A 21,245-nucleotide genomic window follows, 5' to 3' on the forward strand; every position below is an offset into this window, starting at 1 on the left:
AGTTATAAATATATATATTATACATAGATACTAAACTTAAGCACATACACTTTTTGGCAACCTCGAAATCGAACTCAAAACCGAACTCGAAACCATTTTTAAGATCTAAGAGCAATTAACATGGGAATTAACCAGCAAACAAAAACCAAATTCGAACTCCAATTCGAGCTCGAAGGATATTTTTTTGTAGCATTTCTTGTATAAATGCACCAACACACACATGCCACACGATAAAAACTTAATTAAAGTAATTTTTTTTTTAACTTAAGCTAATCTGTAACTCCTGATTTGAATCGATTCGGTTAGACGAACAGTCTCCAGTCTGTGTCTCCAGAATCCGAAAAATAAATTAAAAGGCATGTCTATGAACTCGATAGGTCTCGATAGGAAGAGAAAGCGGAAGTGGAGAAGTTATCGAGGAGAACATTCAAAATGGCGGACACGAGAAACGGTACACGAACAATGCAAATATAAATAATAATAACGGATAATATGATTAATAAACTAGTTTATATAGCATGTAAAACTGAACAGAAAAATCAAATTCAATAAAGAAGAATCTACTGTATTCCAATTCGAAAGTGGCGCCTTTTTTGCGGGTGGCTTTTGCGGGTGAGGTTTGCGTCTTCTCTGCTTTCACTCTTCTCTGCTTGGTTGGGAACTTGGCTAAGAACCCACACACACACAAGGACACTTGAAAGGATGGGGAAAGCTCCACTGGCCTCGCTTACACTGCCCCAAAAAGAGTCCCAAATAAAACACAGTGGCTTGCTCGATATCAACAGATGGGTGGAGATTAATTTATTTATTGAATGTCATACACAATTCGCTTATTCACAAAGGTGCAGGCCAGAGGTCAGTCCTCGGCTGCTTCGCACTCTGTTTTGTTCTCAGTGTGTTCAGTGTCTCTACGAGTTAGCAACAAACTAGACTAGAACGCAAATAAACCTCGTCCAAAAGTAGAAAAATGTTATGTCTAAAAAAATACCCAGGGCACATTCCTCCATCCACTCTCCGTCATTGCTCCCTCGTACATGTGTATATATAATATATAATATATAATATATAATATATAATATATATAAATATAATTATTTGATTTGCTTAGTTGCTGGTTATCCGTTTGGTGTATACTTTGTATCTGATGCTTGGTACAGAGGTTGTAGGGACGTAGAAAGAGGCGCTAGCTGAAACCTTGGAGGGCGTGACGAACGGGTGACGATCCTACTCGTCGGAGATACATATACGCTCAGTAGATAGAAAAGGTGTTTCGAGAGGTATGTATACCCTGTAGTCTGTACATTGTTTGCGTCCTCTGCTCGTGTTTAATATATTGTGGACCTGGATCTGGATCTGGGACTAAGCAAGGCGGTTTCGGGGACTCTCCTAGCTTTAAGCTAATGTTTCAACAAACGAACTGGCAACAGTGCGGCGACTAATCAAAGCTCTAATCGGTTGTGGGGCAGGCACTTTACAACAGTTCAATAGGATCGGATCTCTCCTCTACATACAGAAGAAGCTCTACAACTAGGTTCTAGAAGCTATGTACATATGGAGCTTACGTCTAGACCAGTACGATAGGTGAACAAAATGAAAATAAAACACTTTGGAGCTAAAGAAATAATTCACATTTTGATTTGTGTGTATTTGGTACGCAAAAAAAGTTTGTATAATCAAATATGTATATACTCCGATATATACCAGCATGAATATATCATATATCATAATAGTAATAATAATAATAATAATGATGCGATATAATAATTAAAATAGAAGAAAAAAACGTTGTAACAAAACTGGTTTGCTCATTGCGGTTGGGGTTGGGGTTTCTGGATCGGGATCTGGATCTGGATCTGGATCGAGAGGATAAAGCTTACGAGTTTATATAACAATAGATGGATGTGTGTGTTCTTTGCTATTGCTGTGTGTGTAGTGTAGTGTGTGTGTAGTGTACTACTAGCTAGTTGTTTAGAATTTGTTTAACCTTTAAACTTAGGCGACAACGTCGATTGTCAGACACTGTTTGTCGTGCGAGGAGGATATTGGATATAGGTCACAGGATTTAAGGTAGAGGGTACAGGGTGTCTGGTCCTTAGGCTAGATTACAATTACTTTGTTGTTCTCGCTTCTGGGGGGGGTCAGCCATCGCACACACCATCCTTCGCAATGCTTCAAGGCAATCAAAGTCAAAAAGCACAATCATAATAATAGTAAGGTCTGAGGCGACAAGCAACACTGTCTGTTGGTCTGTTGTAACAACTAGCAAATGGTTTCTAGTAATTGTTAATTGTTAATTGGTAATTGGTAATTGGTAACTGGTAATCGGTAGTCCGTAATTTAATTATATACTTGTATAGAGTAATTAAACTTTAATGCGATCTTTGCTTTGCTTTCTGCTAAAAAGGTACTTGAAGTGTGACACTTGGGGCGATCCTAGTCAAGTGTGGTCTAATTCATTCGTCAACTCGCTCGATTTAAAGTTAATAAGTATTCCTTGGTTGCCTTGGTGTTGGATGTGTCTAGTGTAGTGTAGTGTAGTGTCGTGTGTGTTTATTATATATAACTGCTGGTTACTTTCAACAGATATGCATCTGCGGAGATCCTGCGGAACTCGGAACTCGGAACTCGGCTCGGCTCAGCTCGGCTCGGGACTTGGATTTCATTCAACTAAAGTTTGATTCTCGTTTAACAAATTGTCTCTCATTTCAACTAGGCTTACGATTAGGGTTTGTGTATAGCATTCTGCTCTTAATGGTTTGTGGTGGCTTATCGACTAAATATCTTTGATTTAACATTTGCTTGAGTTGGTTTCTGGTTTCTGGTTTGTGGTTTGTGGGTGTCGGGGGCAGGGACTTGGGGCTTGGCCTTAGCTCTAGCAATATATAGAGATATAGAATATATGTATGTACTCGTGTATCCGTATAACAAAGCAGTTCAAACAATTCAACAGATCTCTCATTATCATTATCATAATTTTCTTTTTGTTTTTCTTTTTTTTTTTTTTTTAGCTAAGGACTCAATTTTTAAGGCGCTAAATGTGTGTCTCCTTTACTTGGCTTATCTTATAAGATATCTCCTCTATATATATATCGCTCCTCGTCATCATACATTGTACACATCGCTTTTGATCAATCAACCAATCAATCAATCAATCAAAAGTTTGGGGGCTCGCGACTGGGCCCATAAAACACTTCCGAACAGCCGAAAAACAGTTTCTTTGTAACAACTCCCGACGACGGAGTCGGTTTGGTTTCTCTTTCGATTACATTACGGGCTACAGCTTATACTTATTGCGCTAGTCACATTTCATTGCGGTCTTAGCAGAATTTGTAGTTTCTTTGTTGTTGTTGTTTTTTCCCTACGTTTCCCTACGCGGTACACATATCTGGTAATATACGGTGTAATATACGGCGTGAACCTTCGTTTCCGACCTGCTTTCTGCTTTCTGCTTCCTGCTCGTTTCACGGTGGAAGCAAAGACTTACGCGGCTTAAGGTTCGGTTTAAAACATCCTCGCTTCGCATCGCTCTTTAAAATATTTGCACATTCTAAAATTACAAACTAAAAGAAGACTAGGCTACGGCTAGGGTTAGGGTTAGGGTTAGGAGCAAGGGGCTGGATGGCTAGATGGCTAGTACATCATCAGTAGTAATCGGTAATCGTATTCAGAATATTATAAATGGCCAACAATAAATCGAATCAATAAAAAAGAATTGTATAAAAAAACACGTCTAGGGCTACATTTTAAATTAGTTCCAACCGTTAAAACATAAGGCTCGATAATTTGTATAACAAACACAGAAGGTAATCGAACGTACACGTCTACAGGGTCCTGGGTTTGGGGCTTGGATGGGGTTCGGGACTCGGGCCTGAGGATCGGGTTCGGGTTCGGGTTCGGATCTCGGGGGGAAGCAAGAGCGGGGTGAAGTTCTTCCTTTTCAGTTTCGACTAAATGCTCTCTGTGATCCTCACTTTAGAAAGAGATAACAACTGGGGCGTGGCAGGGGCAGTGGGTGGCACGGTGGGTTGCGGTGGCGGTGGCGGGAGGTAGCTGGCAGAGGAACCTAGGACTAGGTCCGCCTGCCGCCAGCCTGGTGCCACATTCACCGCATGCAGGCCGACTTGCGCTTCTTGGTGCGCAGGGGACCGCGCAGCGGCTTCACCTTGTTGCTGCACTTGCTGGCCGCCATGGCGGCGCTGAGGCTCTGGGGCAGCATGCCCGCCCCCACTGCGCCGCCCAGGTACAGGCCGCCGCCTCCGCCCGCCGGGCTGTAGAGGTCCTGGTGCTGCTGCGCCACGTTGGCCGCCGCGCTGCTGAGCAGAGCCATCTTGCTGCCGCTGCCGTTCGTGTAGATGCCGACCGGCTGGGAGGTGGTGAAGGGGTGGTACTGCAGGTGCTGCTGCTCCCGGTGCTGCTCGCGGTGCTCCTCCTCGAGGCTCTGTCTGGAGGCCCGCTTGTGGGGCGAGCCGTGGCTGCTGCCGCTGCTCCCGTTGCTGTGGTAGTGGGTGGTGGCCACCGAGCCGCACTCCACGATCGAGGAGCGCGACAGGGAGAGCAGGGCGTCCACTCCGTCGCGATGGCGCTGCTGGTCGGCCAGCTCCTCGGGCGTGATGTTGTGGCTGCTCAGGATGGGGAATCAGATTAGTTTTCGCTCAAAGGGGCTACCCTCCCGACTCACTTCTCCTCGCTGCTGTCGTAGGCCGCGTCCGAGCTGGCGCAGTTGCTGTCGGAACCGCCTCCACCTCCGCCCTGGTGCATCTGGGCGGACTGGGCCGCCGTCTGGGCCAGCAGGTTGCCGTTCGTCAAGGGCGTGGAGGCGCCGCTGTCCGCGTTGCTGTTGCCGCCCGCCGAGTAGGTGTGGTCCTCGCTGGGCGAGCTGGTGATCACCGGAGCGCTCCTGGATCATCAGAGACTGGTAAGTGGAGCTCTTTTCGCCCAGTGCGGAGTACTTACCCGTTCTGGAACGGCTCGCTGAAGGCCTTTGGTCCGTGTTTGAGGAAGAGCATCGCCGCCGCCGCGTGCACGTCGTCCATGCTGTCCGCCCCGCAGTCCCTCGCCAGGCGCTCGTAGTTGATGCTGCCCTCCGGGGCGGGGGCCGCGGCCACGCCGTTGGCTCCGCCGCCTCCCAGGCCCAGTGCTCCGCCGGCCCCGTTCAGGCCCACAAAGCTGTACTTGAGGCCGTTGTTGTTGGCCACGCTGGTGCTGTTGTTGTTGTTGTTGTTGTTGTTGTGGTGGTGATAGTCCCCGGAGAGATCCTCGTCGGCCACGTCCGGCAGCAGCGGCTGGCCGGCAGAGTCCTCGCGGATGTTGCGGAAGGCCTTGGACAGGTTGGGGAACAGCTTGGGGTCGAAGCGGGCGTGGCTGCCGGCCGCTCCTCCCCCGCCGCCGCCGGGGCTGTGCGGCGTGGCTGCGCTCTGCGACTGACTAGCGACGTTGGCCATCACCAGGCCGTTGCTCTTCGAGGGCGTGGACAGGGCCACGGCCGCTGCGGCCGCTCCAGCTCCCGCCCTGGACCCGGCTCCGGCTCCGGCTCCCGCCAAAGGTGCCCCCTGGAGGGAGGCTACTCCCTGGACGCCGCCGTCCAGGCTGTCGTAGGTCTGGGTGGAGGGGCCGGTGCCGCCGCCGGGACTCTTCAGCGAGGGACTGATCTTGTCCACCGCCGAGTTGGAGTAGTACGGCGACCGGTTGAGGGCCTGGATGAGATTCTGGCGCTGCTGGGGCTCCACGCGCCACAGCGATCCCTTGCCCATGTTCGGCGCCTTCTCCACCTTCACGAAGCTCTTGTTGAGGGACAGGTTGTGGCGAACGCTGTTCTTCCAGCCGTTGGGCGCCGTCTTGAAGTACGGGAAGTGCTGGACGATCCAGGCGTAGATCTCCTTCACGGGCAGCGCCTTCTCGTTGGAGCCCTCGATGGCCATGAAGATCAGGGAGCTGTGGGGAGGGAGGGGAATGCGTCAGAAGTGGAAGGCCAACTGGAGGACCGGGGGGAGACCCACCTAAAGCTATATGGCGGCTTGTTGTTGGTGTGGACGAGCGGGTCGTATGGCACGTTGTTGGGATGCTTCTGCTTCTGGGGCGTGGCGCTGCTGCCGCTGCTGTAGCCGTTGGCGGCGCCCCCGCCCGCCTTGCCGCCCCCTCCGTACTGGGGGGTGCTGGTGTGCATCCGCGAGCTCACCACCATGTCGAAGTCCTTGAGCGAGTCCTCGTTGTCGTAGCTCGCGTAGCTGTTGGGGCTGCGCAGGTTGGAGCTGCCGGCTCCGACCAAGCCCCCGCCCGGAACGGACCCGAGGTGGCCCGTGGGCGTCATGGGCGGCGGCGGGGGCGACACGGACAGCTGGAGGCTGCGCGTGGCAGGACCCGAGTTGCCGACGCCGCCGGCGGAGGTCGTGTAGTAGGCTCCGGGCATCAGAGCCCCTCCGGCCGGAGTCTCGGGCGAGGCCATCTGGGCCGGCGTGGATCTGAAAGAGACGGAGAGAGTGCTAACGATGCGATCGAGAGGGGCAGTCGCTCTTCGGAGCAGCCACTTACATGACGTGCGGCGAGCTGGCCACGTGGTTCACGAAGCTGTAGCCCGGCGGCAGGGACCCGGCGCTGATGACCACGGAGGAGGCCTGAATGGCGGAAGCTGGGGCCTCCGTGGAGGCGGATACGGCTGCGGAGACGGCGACGGTGACGGAGGCTGGCCCAGTGGCGGGGGACTCCTGCTTGCTGGCGGGCGGAGTGCTGGTCACCGTGGTGGCGTAGTTGATGGCCTCGAACACCGAGGTGAAGCTGCTGGCGCTGCCCTTGAGCACCGGGCTGTTGCCTCCGTTTACGGCAGCCGTCGAAGAGGCAGAGCCCGAGCCGGAACCGGAACCGGAACCGGAACCAGAGCCGGAAACAGAGTTGCTGGCCGAGCTGGAGCTGATCGAAGAGTTGTTGGAGGAGGCGGGCGAGCTGACCACGGTCACCGTGGAGGCCACGTGGCTGCTCTGGTCCATCTGCACGTGCATCTTCTCCCGCAGGTACTTCTTGTGCGGGTGGTGGGTGGTGGTGCTGTTGCTGCTACTGCTGGTGGTGTTGATGGGTGAGCTGAGCGCCGCCACGGCCGCCTTGAAGCCGCTGCCTCCGTTGCTGGTCACGAAGATCTGCGGCTGCTGCTGCTGAGGCGCCGCCGCCTGCGTTACTGCGAGTGTGGGCTTGGCGGGCGAGAGGGTGGCCTGGGCGGGCAAGTATCCGTGCCCCAGGGTGGTGCGCTGATAGACCTGCTGCTGCTGCGGCTGCTGCTGCGCGGACTGCGACTGTGGCTGGCTGTTCGCCTTGCTGGCTTTGTACTCCACCACGGTGGTGGTGCCACTGGGTCCCTTGTGCACCGTGGTGGTGCTGTACACCGCCGCCGCCGAGCCCGCAGCTCCCGCTCCCGGATGGTCCTGCTCGCTGGGGTGCTCGCTCGCCGGCAGCTCCTCGATCAGGTCGCTCACGATGCATACCGAGCCCGGGGCCGAGCCCGGCGTGGTCTTCAGCGCCACCGCCGCGCCCCGCTTCAGCTGGGCCGCCGCGGCCGTCCCGCTGGAGGTCACGATGCCCTTGATCAGGTTGCTATCGTTCAGCCAGCTCAGGGAGCGCAGCTCCCCGTCGTCGCCGTCAGTGGGCCGGGCTCCGACTCCGGCTGCCGCCGCCGCCGCGGCCAGGGCGTCGGCCGAGCCCATCTCGAGGGGTTCCGCGGCCAGGAGCACTATGTTGCCGCCGGCCGCTCCTCCGGCTCCCGCCCCCGCTCCGGGCTGTGGGGCGTTCGCGGCGGCCGCTGCTGCCGCCGCCGCGGAGGCACTGTCGTAGGCCGTGAAGCCGCCGCTGTGGTTGTGCTGGAGGAGCACGTACTTGGACCCGCTGGCCGGCATGCTGGCCATCACTAGGGGTGCTGCTGGGGAGGGTGTGCTAATGCTGTTGCTGCTGCTGGGGGTGCTGGTGGTGGTGGTGGCGGGCGGTGCGATGCTGCGGTAGCCATGGGCCGTGGTGGGAGCCGGGGCGGGGGTCGGGCCTTGGAGGTGACCCCGCAGCTGGCTCAGATCCCGCAGCTGAGTGGGACTATCTGTGGACATGCTGCAATGGAGGACAGAAGGCAGTTAGTTACTCGTTCTAAGCAGGACAGTAGGAGAAAAGTTCTAGTGGCACGAAATCTGACTGCCTGACTTTTAAATCAGACATTCCTATCGAGTTACTCGATTCTAGCCATGATGCTCGCCATGCTGGATGATCTAATGACCGATTGAGGGAATGATCGGCGTGCTGAGTCCCCCACCCGGCTGCACTTTGTTCGGTCATCGCCTCTCTGGCCACAACTCGCATCATTACCCATTCAACCCGTTGTTGTTGCTGCTGGGCGTCCTTCGCGCTTTTTACTGCATACTTTCCCGCGTCCCTCTCTCTCCCTCTCGCTCTTGGCCACCATTTTCCACTTTACGCAACCGAAGACACATTTTCGTTCTGCCTTTCCTTCATTTTCGCCTCCAATTCACGCGTGTTTGCCTTTGTGGCGTTTCTATGACGCCAGAAGCGTGCTCTCCCGCTCCCGCCTACACTTGGAGAAATAGTTGAAGTTCTCCCCCTTTCTTTTCTCCGAGTGTATTGGTGGATTATCTTATCAGCTCTCGCGGGAGCACTCCGCCTCGGGCAGGGCTCGGGGAGCGAATCAGGGTCCAACGATCAGGCGGCGATCGGCACAGTGGGCCCCCGCCCCGCGCTTAGTCACCCACCCGGACGCATCCCGGGCGGGCCATCGCCGCGGAGGCAATTAACTCAAAATATTCATTTGGCCCGAGGGACGACTTGGGTGCCGCTGGGCACGCGAATCGAGCCCGGAAGGGGGCGGACAGGTGGGTGAGGGGGGTGGCCTCAAGGCAGCCAACAAAGTGTATTATTATTTATTGATTTTCATTTTCATTCTCGTTTTCGAGATGGAGACTGACTTGGCCAGGCCACTACAGTGGAGCCTCGGCCGTCAGAAGGTGCATCAAGTATACGCCACGTTGCCCTCCCAGGGAAGGAGTAATCCGCCAGATTATCGGCCATTCCTTTGGATGTCCAGCCCGAGCGAGCCAGAGGGGGAGTGGAGGGGGGAACTATCGCGCCACAACAAACCCGTAAACGTAAAACACAACAAACGCGACAAGAGAACGAAGAACGGCCGACAACAACAAAAACAAAAACAAAAACACAAACAATAACAAAAAGCTCCACCGACCTCCAAATGGATGCCAGCGCCGGCGTCGCTGTCAGCGCCGACTGACGTCCAGACTACACTGAGAGGCAAGCTGGGAGAGCTCGAATGTCAGGTCGAACTGTGCTGATTAAACAGCTCCCGTTTTCTACCGGTGTAGCCGGACTGGAATCTAGCGAAAACAAAAAGCTTGCGGCGCAGATTTGTTACTTTTCTCGCCGTTTTTGTTTTTTTTTTCGAAAGTTCACCTCGTTGTCTTGGCAACTTTTGTTTTTTTCGCCACCGAGCAGCAACAAAATAATAACAAGACGCATACGAGCGTCGCAAGAGAGCCCCCCACAAGAGAGAGAGCGCTAGAAAGAGAGCCCCAACAACGTGGTGGCGATAGGAGCCCTGGGAGCAGGCAGCAAGGAGCAGGGGGGAGTGGGTTTTGAGTTGCCTTTGACATAATTAATTAGCAACAAATATGGCCGACAACAACGACAACTTGCAGTGGCAAGTGCTGGAAGCTCCCCGTTTTATTTTCATGCCAAAAATGCCGATACATCGTGTCTGAACTTGTCGCCGAACGAGCTCTCTTGCGCTCTCTGGGGATTGTTTATCTCTGGGCTGGGGGGGGGGGACGATTGTTTTCCGAAGAGAGTGACACAGAGAAACGTAGCCAGGCATTTGTTTTGGAGTCGTGGTTGGATGCCACAGTAGGGCCCCGCTATGGGGGTCTACCACTACACTACCAATCTATCCTACTGCCATTTCTTGCCCAATAACAGACTTTTGTTTTCGACTGTGTGTGCTTTGAGATTAGCGCTGTTCTAGAAACGTCAACGTCAGCGTCAGCGTCAAATTGCTGCTCTCTGGTTTCTGGCATTCTGGCTTTTGGGTTTTGGGCTTTCTGCCTGTGACCTGCGGACCTTTTGACGGAAAGTGGAGGAGGACCAAGAGGAAGAAGCAGAGCAGCAGCTGCTTTAAATGTCAACTGGGTGGGCGGATGGGCGAGAGAGCAGAACTGGCAGAGCGTCTTGCAGTTCGGCCTTTCTTCTGGCAGCCAATTAACGGGAAACAAAGCAGCAGCCACAACTAACGGTAACTGTACCTGCTGCCAGCACTGCTTTTTACTGCTTGCCGAAGAAAGGCAGCAAAAAATAGCATACGATACATAGAGAGAAAAGGCAGCGAATAAACAAGCACGCTAATGGAGCGCCAGCGAGTGAATCATCCAGATCCAGATCCAGATCCAGCTCCAGATCCAGACCCAAATCCGATATGAACCAAACAATGTGCACAAATGCGGCGCACGGATGCTTATGAGCGTATCAGAAACTGAGAATAATAAAATAACAAGGGAGCCGGGCCACTTTAGTGGCAAACAAACCAAAGACTAACAAGTGGAGTTTAACTACACCCACTAGCCCAAGGGCAACGACTAGTTGATACCCTGTAACAAGACAAATAAAAAATGATTGTAGTTTAATGGGACTAACTGCCATAGTTCTCCTACAATTCCAGTAGAAATTAGTCAGAAATTATTCGGATATCCCCCAGCCTAGCACTCCCGCTGCTACCCTGCATAGGCAATAAAAAAACCTCGTGGAGTAATCAGCGTGCGACTTGTTCGATACTCACGAACACTAGTGCAGGCATGGACATGATTGTGAGGGCCTCTCTCCCATGAATTTCTGAGAGTGTATCAACAAACGCTCTTCCTCTTGCCAGTTTAGCGACAACAACAAATAATTGACAGCCAGCATGATTTTTTTGTTGTAACCCTGTTGTTGTTGTTGTTGTTGTGAAAATTGTCGCCCAATTGAAATGCCAATAAAGAAGAGGCACCGAGACAGAGACAACAACTGGGGAGCAGAACAACGAAGCTAATGTGAAAATCTATTTGGAAAAAGGGTAAATGAGTTATTTCCTCTGTTTAGAAATAATAACGAGCGTGTGACTAAAATAAATGCAACTGACCATAAATAAATAAAATATTTGGAGCAACCGACAGAGAGAGAGAGAGATAGAGTGAGAAGAGAGATCAGCAGCAGCCGGTATTATCTGGCTTTGTCGCCCGCTCTTTCTCCGCTCCTCTCTTATTTAATTGTGGCGATAAAATGTACAAGTGTTTTAATTGCACGTCTTTGTGTCTCCTCCTTATTTAAATGTACAATAAACAATAGGCAAAAATAATGCAGCAGCTTTCAAAACATTTCACGTAACAACAAAGAGCGGGGAGGAAAAATGCGCGGGAGGTAGAGACGTAGGGAGGAAGGAGGAGCGAGAGAGAGCAAAAGCTTTCGCATACTTCCGGCCGTCAACAAGATAACAGAAAAGCGAAAAGCAGCAGCGTTTTTTGAGAGAACACACTGCCCACTCACACTCCGCGCTCTCTTCGGGGCACTCTCTTGTTCTAGTGGGCCGCTCCGGGGAAACATAAACAAAAATGACTGAAACTCATTCACCTAATGGCGAACAAAGGTACATAAGTCGGAGATCCCAGAGATATACGCTTCTCGGCTTGGCTTTTCGCCGCTGGCATATTTTTAGCAGATAAGTGCAATTATAAATAAAATCAAATCGAAGCGTTCACTTCGTCGTCACCATAAATACACATATATTTTAGAATTTTCTCGAGCAGCACAACACCACAGCGACAGAACAAACCACGCGGCGTATACGTAATGCCTGTGATACGACTGTCTGTGTTGTGTTCTGTGTGACGTGTGCATGTGTGTGTATCGCTCTCTCCCTCTCCGCCGTCTCGCTCTTTTTCCTTGCACATTACGTATACGCCTGGGTAACAAGAAATCGTCGGAAAGAAGCGGCTCTGGCGAAAGAAAACAACGCCATACGCCGCCACCAGGGCGTATGAGTGTTTTTTTTTCCAAAGGATCCTTATCTGTCGAAATAAAAGTCAAAATCGAAATCGAAATGGAAACCGAAAGAGTAGCAGGAACGGAGTGGGGCAACGGCAACGGGGCGTATGATTTTATTTCCTAAAAGACCATAAGTTAAATATAAATAAAGTCGGCAGTATAGGCTTGTTTGTTGTGCGAGTGTGGTGTGTACACACTGAAAAACGCAACAAGGCCGCTAGAAAAACGCTTTTGGCGTTTATAATCGCTCTGCGCTTTGTTGTCTTTCTCATTTTGTTGCTGATTTTATTGTTATTTTCCATTGTTGCTGCTGTTGCTGTTGTTGCTGTTTTTAGCTTTTTTCGCGTCGCAGCCGACGACTCTCGCAGAAAAAAAAACAGAAAACAAAAAACAAAAAACAAATGGCAATGCACGTGTGTGTGCGAGAAAGCATAAGGCCGATGGGGCATAAGGGGCGAAGAAAGCGGGGAGCGGGTGGCGACTAAGAGAGAGAATGACTTTATTTAGTGTGTCACCTCCGCTGGCTCTCTTTGGAAGCGAGCTTTAAAAGTAATTATTCATGATTATGATTTTATTGTGTCTCCTGTGGGTCAGTACAGTGGGCACCACTCTTATTGAACTTTAACCGTTGCATAAATAGATGAGAGGCTATTTATTGCTACCGTCTGGATAGTATTCTATTATACTAAGAGTGCAGGTTCTTTGGCAGGAGCTTTCACTGTACTCGCAAAACGCATAACAGGACGCCAAAAGAGAGCGCCAAAGAGAGCCGCTGACGTCGCTGCCCAAAATTCAACGTGGTTTTTTGGCTTTTTTAGTTTTTATTTGGTTTCTTTTCGGCCGAGTTGTTGTTATTTTTATACACGCCGCCTGGCATTTAGTGGCTGTGTTTTAGGCGTGATTATGAAATCGGAGAATGTGCTCGCCACCACCGCCATTACGCAAAAAGCGAATCAACAGTAGATGTTCTGAAAGTGTAAGTGTTTCACTGAAAGAAACGTCCACTTCGAACTCTGCTCCGATCTGCCTTTGTCTCTGCCACTCTCTTTCTCTCTGCCGCTGCCGCTGTCTCTGCCTCTGTCTCTGTCTCTGCTCGCTTTGTTTGCCCGTTGTATTTTTCCTATTTTTTATTATTATTTTTGTTTTGCTTACACCTCCACCACCACACTCGGAGACACGCACTCACACACCCATAGAGGCCCAGAGGCTGTTGTGTTTACTGACCGCCCGCGTCTATTTTTCTATTTTTTAGAAAACTTCTTGGGCTTTTCGGCTTTCTTTCGATTTTTAGTCAAAAATTGCTTAGTTTTCGATCACATACCTCCATACAAGGCGTTCTCAGGCTGGGTCGGTGTTGTCGTTGCGGTTGCTTACACTCAAAAAAAAAAAAGAGTTTCGACTGATTTGTGCAGCTCTGTGCCAGATTGTGCGAAGACGAGCTGTTGTTTGTTTTTAGTCTTGATTTGGGGGAACTTGGGGACTTATCGTGGGTTTCTCTATTAATCTCGAACCGTAAAGCACGCGAGCAGGCAAACGAATGAAGCGAAGCGGCGATTTTAGCAATTGAAAACCCGACAACACACCTACCAACACTACCACTACCGCACTCGCGCGCCGCCTCTCTCGCGCGAAAGCTTGCCTTGGAGAGGAGAGAGAGCCGGCACACCAGAGAGAACCGAAAAATAAATAAATAAATGAAAAGCAAAAGCAAAAGCAAAGTCAAAGCGTCGTAAACAAGCTTGGAAGTGTACGATGGCTGTATTAGGGTGGTCCTCAGTGTTGCGCAATTCCAGCCTGCAACGGCAGCGGCAACGGTGCGTATGAGTGATAAGTTCAAGACCTGGCCCAGGAGCCTACACTTCTCCCTGCGAAAGTGTACTTGCACCTTATACGCCAGCCACTGCGCACTTTTCAAACGGCGATGATGATAACATTTTTGAACAAACGAGGCCCGCCCTAATGTATACACTCCCCACCACACACACACACATACACACTCACACACGTGTATGGATGTGCTGTGCGTTCGCGCATGACATTGCCATTTATTGAAAAGTGAGCAGCAACAACAATGACAACAAAAACAAAGTCCCCCTCCCCACTCGGCCCCCCATATGTATAAGGCGCCGGAGAGAGGCGCTCTCCCGCCCCAGGCCCCTGGCCCCTGGCCTGACATAAACAACTTTTGGGCAGGATCAGAAGCCAGCGGAGAAAAAACAAATAAATAAGCCCCAACGAACAGCTGTTTGGGCTAGGCTTGAGCCGCCATCTCTTAGCGCCGCTCTTCGGGCGACAGCCTCTCTTCGCTTCAGCCCCAGTGACTCAGGAACGCGCTGCCTCTTGCCAATTTATTTACAAATCGCATAAGGGTTTATAAATAAATGGGAAGACGGGCAGTCGCGGCTAAGACGTCATAGTTGTGGCCCGGAGGCCAGACTGTACAAGCCCAGTTCTGTAGTTTGTAGTCTGTGAGCGAATATGCAAATGGCTCCCAAATGAAAATGGCTCCCCCCGCTTCTTCGGCTTGGAGCTTCATACTGGAAACTACTGAAAACTAGTTCTAGCTTTAATTAATCGCATAATTAAATTAATTAGATATCGCCATTTCCTCGCTCCGCTTCAAATCGCCCCGAACAACAACAAGAACACTAATAGTGCGACACGTGCGACGAAAATGGGCTGCCCAGTGGGTGGAGGGGGGGTGTAGGTCGCACAGGCGGTTTGGGGCGAAGGTGGCGGTGGCGGTGGAAGAGAGAGCGACAGGGAGCGGCAGAGCAGGAAATACAAGAAGCCAAAAGCACAAACACAAAGCAAACGCAGAAACACAAAAATTCCAATAGAAAAATAAACAACAATGCAGGCAAAAGCAAAACCAAAAACAAAAACAAAAGCAAAATAGTTTAAACAAAAATCCATCCGAAATGTTGAATTAATAAATAGTAGTACATATTTTCATGTGTAGGCATTTGTTTAGTGGCGATTGTGAGGTGTTGCTTTGTTGCCTCTGCTCTGCTCTGCTCTGCTGTGCTTTGTTGTTTGTTGTTGTTTTTAATTTTAGCAAGAGCAGCAGAGGCAGAGGCAGAGGCAGCGGAAAAGCGAACAACGACGGCATTGTCGCTGTCGCTGCCGCTTATGTCTCATCCTATATTTGTTGGGGAATAAAAATAAATTTCGAGACTACAACTTTTTCCCCATTCCACCGTACGCACAACAACAACAACAACAGTAGCAATGAGTCCAAATCAAAAATGAAAGAGAAAAAGGGGAGAGAGAGGGGACAGGTGAGAGAAAGGCGAAAGAGAAAGAGATTGCGGCTCTCGGAGAAGCCAGCGAAAGAGCTTACATAAAAATGAAGTTAGCCGGCTTTTTGGGGAGGCCGAAAAGGAAAAGAAATGAGGAGAGCCGAAAGAAGAGGAGTAGAAGAAAGAAGTGCAGAGGAGAGACAACAAAGGAAGCAACTAAATATAAACGAGTGTTTGAAGCCACAATTGCAGTTAGGACACTAGCGGGAAGGACACTAGTGTCTTCCCTCCAAGTCCGCCCAGAGAGAGCTACTGGTGTGCCCGCCATAGTGCCATGCACACACTTACATAAGCGTATGTACGTGTGTGCACACTCGCTGCACACTCTTCAAGTGGCTGCGTTTAAGATGCGACGCGACTTTGTTACCAAAAAAATGCTGTTGCCAGGCGGATTGCACTCCCCTCTCCCCCGTCCCTTGCATCCAAGGCTGCACAGGAAGAAATACTTCCTTCTCCCACCCCCACCCCCACCCCCTCCCACTCTGGCCGGCTTGGGTTTCGTTCCGTCCTCTGGTCCTCTGGCCCGTCCAAATTTCAATTTCAATTGATTTCTTCGCCCAAAATAAACACATCATGTGTTCTGTTCGCTTTCTGGCCATTTATTTTTATTCCCGATTCTTTCGAATCGGTTACACTCTCTCGGATGTATTTCTGCGCTAGCAATTACACAAGGCGCGGAGCAAATTGGGTCAACCGCAATTAATACTAAGCACAGTCCCCCTTGCCCCCTTGCCCCCTTACCACTCGGCACAACAAAGACAAATAAATAAGTTTAAACAGAGAGGGAAAGCGAAAAGTGGACAGAACTCAGATGTTCCGACTCCGGCCCCCGGGGCGGATACGTGATGTGGCCTGCAGGTTGCAGCTTCCATCCCGAAAACAGCTGGCCATTAGCCATTAGCCATTAGTCGGTACAGTGGGCACTCGGCCTCGGAGCGTTTGGCCAGCCAGGTACAGTGGGCACTGCTGGCGAGGCAGAGCCATCCGGCTGCCCTTCAACCGGCCGGCACACACGACACGGAGCGCGATAAACGTTTCCCTCCAATTAGCACATTCGCTGTCAGAAAAAAACTACTGGTAGTAGATAGGAGGGGAGCGCCGGCTCTCGACTGTCCGATGCCCTGTACTCCGCCTGGCCTGGCGGTGGGAGTCTCTAGAGCAGAGCGAGCGCCTGGCCCGGTAGACCCCGCCTCTGGGCACTCAGATCCCAGCCACACGCGTTAAGCATTTGGTTAAATAGATGGCCTGGCAAGTGCTGGCAGTGGGAGCGTTACGTGGTCGGCCGGCTCCACGGCACGGATTAGAGTCTTCGGACTCGGATTGGAGACATCGATTTGCATACTGCACTCGTGAGCGATCTGGATGTGCTAACAGCTGGGGAAACAGTGCGCCCTTGGAGTGGGGCGGAGGGGTTGGAGGTAGCTCTTCCAAATTATGCCCATAGTTGTGACTTGGAGAGGCTTCTAGGGAGGTGGGAGTAGGGTTTGGGAGCCACTCTGATGCAAGATGCTACCATCTGGCTGCTGGGCTGGCTCTTCACTTCTCGAGTTGTATAACGAACCACAAAGTAGTCGCCTCCTCTCCGCTGTTTTTTGCATTTTGCGCACTACTGCCGCCCCGTAGTTGTTGCTGCAGTGCCTCCACCTCCACCTCCACCACCACCTCCCCCTCCACCTCCGCAGCCACATAGCGGCTACAGCTATATCTTATCGCCGACAGCACCAACATTTCGGCCGACTAGTGCGTTCTCTCGAGTGTGTACTAGTACTGTGCGTGTGTGTGTGTGTGTGTGTGTCTCTGTAAGTGTGTGTGCTTAGTCCAACACCACCACCAACACGCGCACACTCTCGCTCAGTGTACGCCGAGCAGTGTACATAATTATTTTCATTTTTTATGTAATCAACAAACAGCTCTACGCTGCTTCTCAAAAAAAGCCCCAGCCCATAGTGGTGGGCAGGTGTATAGATCCTATCCCTCCCCCCTTCCGCAGCCCAGCGATCGATCAATGGGTTAACGGTAAATATTTGTACCATCTATTACATCTGGGCGGACTGCCTCCCAAGCAGCTCCAGATAGATGGTTTCAACGGGAAATGTGAAAACTTGGCGGCGACTTTGGCAGTTTTCCTTCTTGCGTGTCGGTCGGCCCCCTAACCCCCCTCCGCCCACTACTGTCCGCCCAAAACGTCGGAAATGTTACGGCCCGATATTCAATTAGTTTTTAATCCGGCCTAGCGCCGAGGAACTCGCCTCCCAATTGCTTTTTAAGTCGGAAACGGCCCGCACGCACACTGGCCCCCACGGAGGCTCCTTCAGAGCGGTTGCATAATCGCCGCTGCACCGTCGATGGCCCGGAAAAGCGAGGGGTTGAAGTTCAAGTTGGGGCGGGGGCGGGGCCGGCTGCCCGAGAACGCCTTTCAGGGGACACTTTCCTGCTCCGATAACACACTACTTAATGGGAACCTATACCTATTTATATTCGTGGGCCGAGAGGGGGCGGGGGGGGAGAGCAAAGTAGCAAAGTGGGGGAAAAAAACGTAAGGTCGCAGCGACGCTATACGGCGTACACTATACGGCGCACCACTATCAACAACAAATTAGCGTCTCCGCCGAGAGAGAGTGAGAGAGCGCTCCAGATAGCCCCAGCGGGAGAGGGAGAGCGCGCGAGAGCACTGTTTGGTGGGGAGCGGAGAGCAGCAGCAACAACAAATCACACGATCGCAAACTCACACTGAAAATACGCAAAGGCAACAACAACAACGACGGCGCAGCGCCAATATGGAGAGAGAGAGAGGGGCCGCACCGACTAGCCGATACCCTACAGAAAAGGCTTATTACTAGTAGGTGCTGATGGGGAGCATGCTCCCCACTTAAAGGGTATGGTCAGGAAAGCGTCGTTGCCAGAGCGGGTCGCTATTATTATTTTGTATTTTCCCGCTGACGCAGCCCGCCCCACCCCCGCCCCAGCGCCAATCGGGTCGCGGCAGCGATATGCTCACACGGACGTGCGCTTGTGAGGGTAGGAGGCCAACGCGAAACCGAGAAAAGCGAAAAACAACTGAAGTGAGCGGTCGCGGAGCGTCCTCAGTCGAAATGTATCTAATGCGCGCAGTCTTATGGGCTTCTGACCGGACTGTACGTTGGGGGAGGCACTCCCTCCTCCGGGCTGGAGGCAGCGGCGGAGTCGGAGGATCGGAGATGTAGCCCAGATTCTGGTTCCGACTGATTTCGGCCTGCTTATGTAAAGGCCCAACAGGTGGCGACGCTTTCGACTGCCGATGATTGATGGGGGATCAGTGGCAAGCAAGGGGTGGGGGAGGGGGTTCACTATCTCGGCAAATTAAAATAAAATGTAAAAAAAAAAACGATTCATATTTTCGGTGGCTGGAATGCGGTATGCGGGTGACCCGCCCCCGAACTAGGCCGCCCCTATCCTTGCCAGGGACCAATGACAATTCCGAATTTTCAATTTTCGACCAAAGCGGGGGGCGTCCAGACCGGAGCGGAGAGTAGAGGAGAAACAACAAGGCGGGGGACCCGCACGCACACACACACACACACACACACACTGGCACTAAGTACTCGCACACACGCACACGCACACGCACATGGGTGACAAATTTATTTACACACAAAGTGGAGCAGAAAACGCTTTTGATTTTGAACCACGTTGTTTTTGCTCCTCCCCAGCTCCTCCCACCAGGAGCTGTTTTTGGGAAGCTTTTCGGGGCTTGTTTGGCGAACTCTTCGCCATTTTTGCGCATTATTTGCACACTACACTAATTGCACACAAAAAAAAAAAAACAAAAAAAAGGAGCAGGAAAGCAGGAGCTGGGCATACCTCTCGGTTCAGTTATGTTTGCTGACTCCTGACGCTGACTCCTCGGCGGACATCAATGACTGCGGGCGAGGCACTGCTCCTGGGCGATTGATTTGGGCGCTGACAGTGAGGTGGCTCTACTTAGTGCGTTTTAATGCGCGTCTTCACGTCTGCTCGTCCGAATATTTTTTAATGTTATTTTTATTTTTGTGTTTTATACGACGTGGAAGAACGCCTGTGCCTCTGCTTCAGCCGCGGTCCGCGTCGGCAGAGGCTGCGACAGAGCGCGGCGCGCTCTCTCTCTCCCGCTGGCTGGCTCTGGGCTGCTGAGAGATCCCTCTGCCGACGCCAGCAGCGCAGTCGGACAAGGCGGCGGTAGCGGCGTTACAAACACAGCAAAAAGAAAACAAAGCGAAAACCAATTCGAAAACGCAATTTCGATTCGGAGAACCGCACTCGATCAGAAATCGGACTTTCAGCTTCAGGAACAGTGCTATTAGATGCCGAAATTCATCAACTTAATCAAATAATTGATTGCAATAGCTATGGAGCTCTGATTCTCCGATTCTCCGATTTGTTTGTGCGATACGGCAGGCCAAAAAACACATGGCAACTGAAGGGACGCTAGAGAGAGATGAAGAGAGCAGCTCCGCTCTGGCAGAGAGCGAGAGCGCGAGAGTGGGAGAGAGAGAGCGCGACGTAAGCGCGTGGCAAACACATGGTTTTTGTTTTTGTTTTTGCCAAAACACAAGAAGAAGAAGAAGCAGATGACGAAGCAGGCTTACAGTTAGGCTGAATTATGTTATCACATTCGAGTGCTGACTGTAAGTATTGATAATTTCCTATCCGAGAAACTAAGTAGGTACTAGGCAGAGGCAGCAGAGGCTCAGCAGAGCTCAGTGTTTGTTTTTATCCGGCTGGAGGAAAAATAAACAAACCCTGATATCTAACTGGCTTACCTAAGAGGCGACCCACTGTGTTCTGGGGCTTATCATCGCCGAAAGGTATACTCGTCGCATTTACATAAACGCTCGACAGCCCAGTGCCCACTGTATCAGTCGGCCTCTTGTTTTTCTTATTTTTGTAGGCAGCCCCCCCCATCACCCAGCACCCGCCCGCAAATAACAAAGCCCACAACAATGTATCGGCGTTCGAAGAGCGGAGAATCATTCTTCAGGCGGTTGGAGAGAGAGGCTAAGAACTGCCGTTATTGTCTTTACGCTACGTGCGTTCTTGTCTTTGTTGCGAGCCTGTGTTTGTCTTTGTTGCGCTCTAGTTTCTGGCTTTAAGCTATTAATGAAACTAAATTGTAAAGTAAACGTGTTAATTAGAGAGAGAGAGAGAAGGAGAGAGTGCGGGAGTAGTGGGGGGAAGAAGGTGCCAAGCGCAAAGAGAGAATAGAAAGAGACTCCAATTGGAGAGTTGTTTGCCCGGCTGGTTTCCCGGCCGGTTTTTCGCTCCCTCAAGCCGATTTTCCAACAACGTGGCTGGCCAAAAATACGCAAAAGATAGTACCAGAGAGAGCGAACCACATGCAGGGGGAGGCTGGGGAGCCTGGTGCAGCGGTGGGAGAGACCAGAGAGAGGCGGCCGAAAACGTGTGTGTTGGAAAATAGAACACAGACGAAGCTCGTGTAGAAGGAGCAGAAAAACCAACAAACAAAAATTATGTGGGACAAACGGCGCATAAACAAACTGCAGGCGGTCTCTCTCGCTCTCGCGCTGCCTGGCGGCCAAATAGAGAGCGGCCCCAATTGTTTACACACAACTTTTTGACGCCGCTGTGTTGGCAACATTCTCTCACATTCGATTTGCCATGCGGTTTTCAGCTACAGTGGGGCCTGGCAAAGGCGAACTTGTGCTAGGTGTCTTTTTTAAGGTAGAGGTTATCAAGAATCTCCTGCCTCCCCTTTGATAGGAAATATAAAATAGACAGCAAGTCTTAATTGTAGTCCCCCTTGGAAGCCCCACTGTACTCGCTGTTGCTCACTCACACAAATAGTTATACAACTCACTCTGGGGGCCAAATACGACTCGGCAAGTGAAATTGCAGTGCAAAGGAATT

At 51.3% G+C, this 21,245-nt stretch overlaps 1 protein-coding gene and 1 long non-coding RNA gene across 4 annotated transcripts; one reads left to right on the top strand and one right to left on the bottom strand.

Annotated features, from left to right (window-relative positions):
* Positions 1 to 1,613: 1,613 nt before the first annotated feature.
* Positions 1,614 to 19,514, bottom strand: LOC6503811 (mucin-19). Of its 3 annotated transcripts, none has more exons than XM_032452619.2 (6): positions 19,203 to 19,514; positions 6,529 to 8,079; positions 5,997 to 6,458; positions 4,954 to 5,931; positions 4,679 to 4,897; positions 1,614 to 4,619 (listed from the first exon to the last, which is right to left on the bottom strand). In XM_032452619.2, exons 2-6 carry the CDS (start codon positions 8,076 to 8,078, stop codon positions 4,103 to 4,105), a joined length of 3,726 nt encoding a protein of 1,241 aa, XP_032308510.1. In that variant the 5' UTR covers position 8,079; positions 19,203 to 19,514; the 3' UTR covers positions 1,614 to 4,102. The 3 variants fall into 3 exon arrangements, with proteins under 3 accessions (XP_032308510.1, XP_032308509.1, XP_044572987.1); XM_032452618.2 differs by lacking the exon at positions 19,203 to 19,514 and adding an exon at positions 13,382 to 13,666; XM_044717052.1 differs by lacking the exon at positions 19,203 to 19,514 and adding an exon at positions 9,221 to 9,356.
* Positions 19,515 to 19,822: 308 nt separating this feature from the next.
* LOC116655176 lies at positions 19,823 to 20,519 on the top strand. Its single transcript, XR_004310333.2, has 2 exons — positions 19,823 to 20,185; positions 20,269 to 20,519. It is a non-coding gene; the product is annotated as an uncharacterized LOC116655176 (long non-coding RNA).
* The last annotated feature ends 726 nt before the right edge of the window (positions 20,520 to 21,245 follow it).

This window comes from Drosophila ananassae, chromosome XL (assembly GCF_017639315.1).
Source record: "Drosophila ananassae strain 14024-0371.13 chromosome XL, ASM1763931v2, whole genome shotgun sequence".
NCBI classification, from domain to species: domain Eukaryota; kingdom Metazoa; phylum Arthropoda; class Insecta; order Diptera; family Drosophilidae; genus Drosophila; species Drosophila ananassae.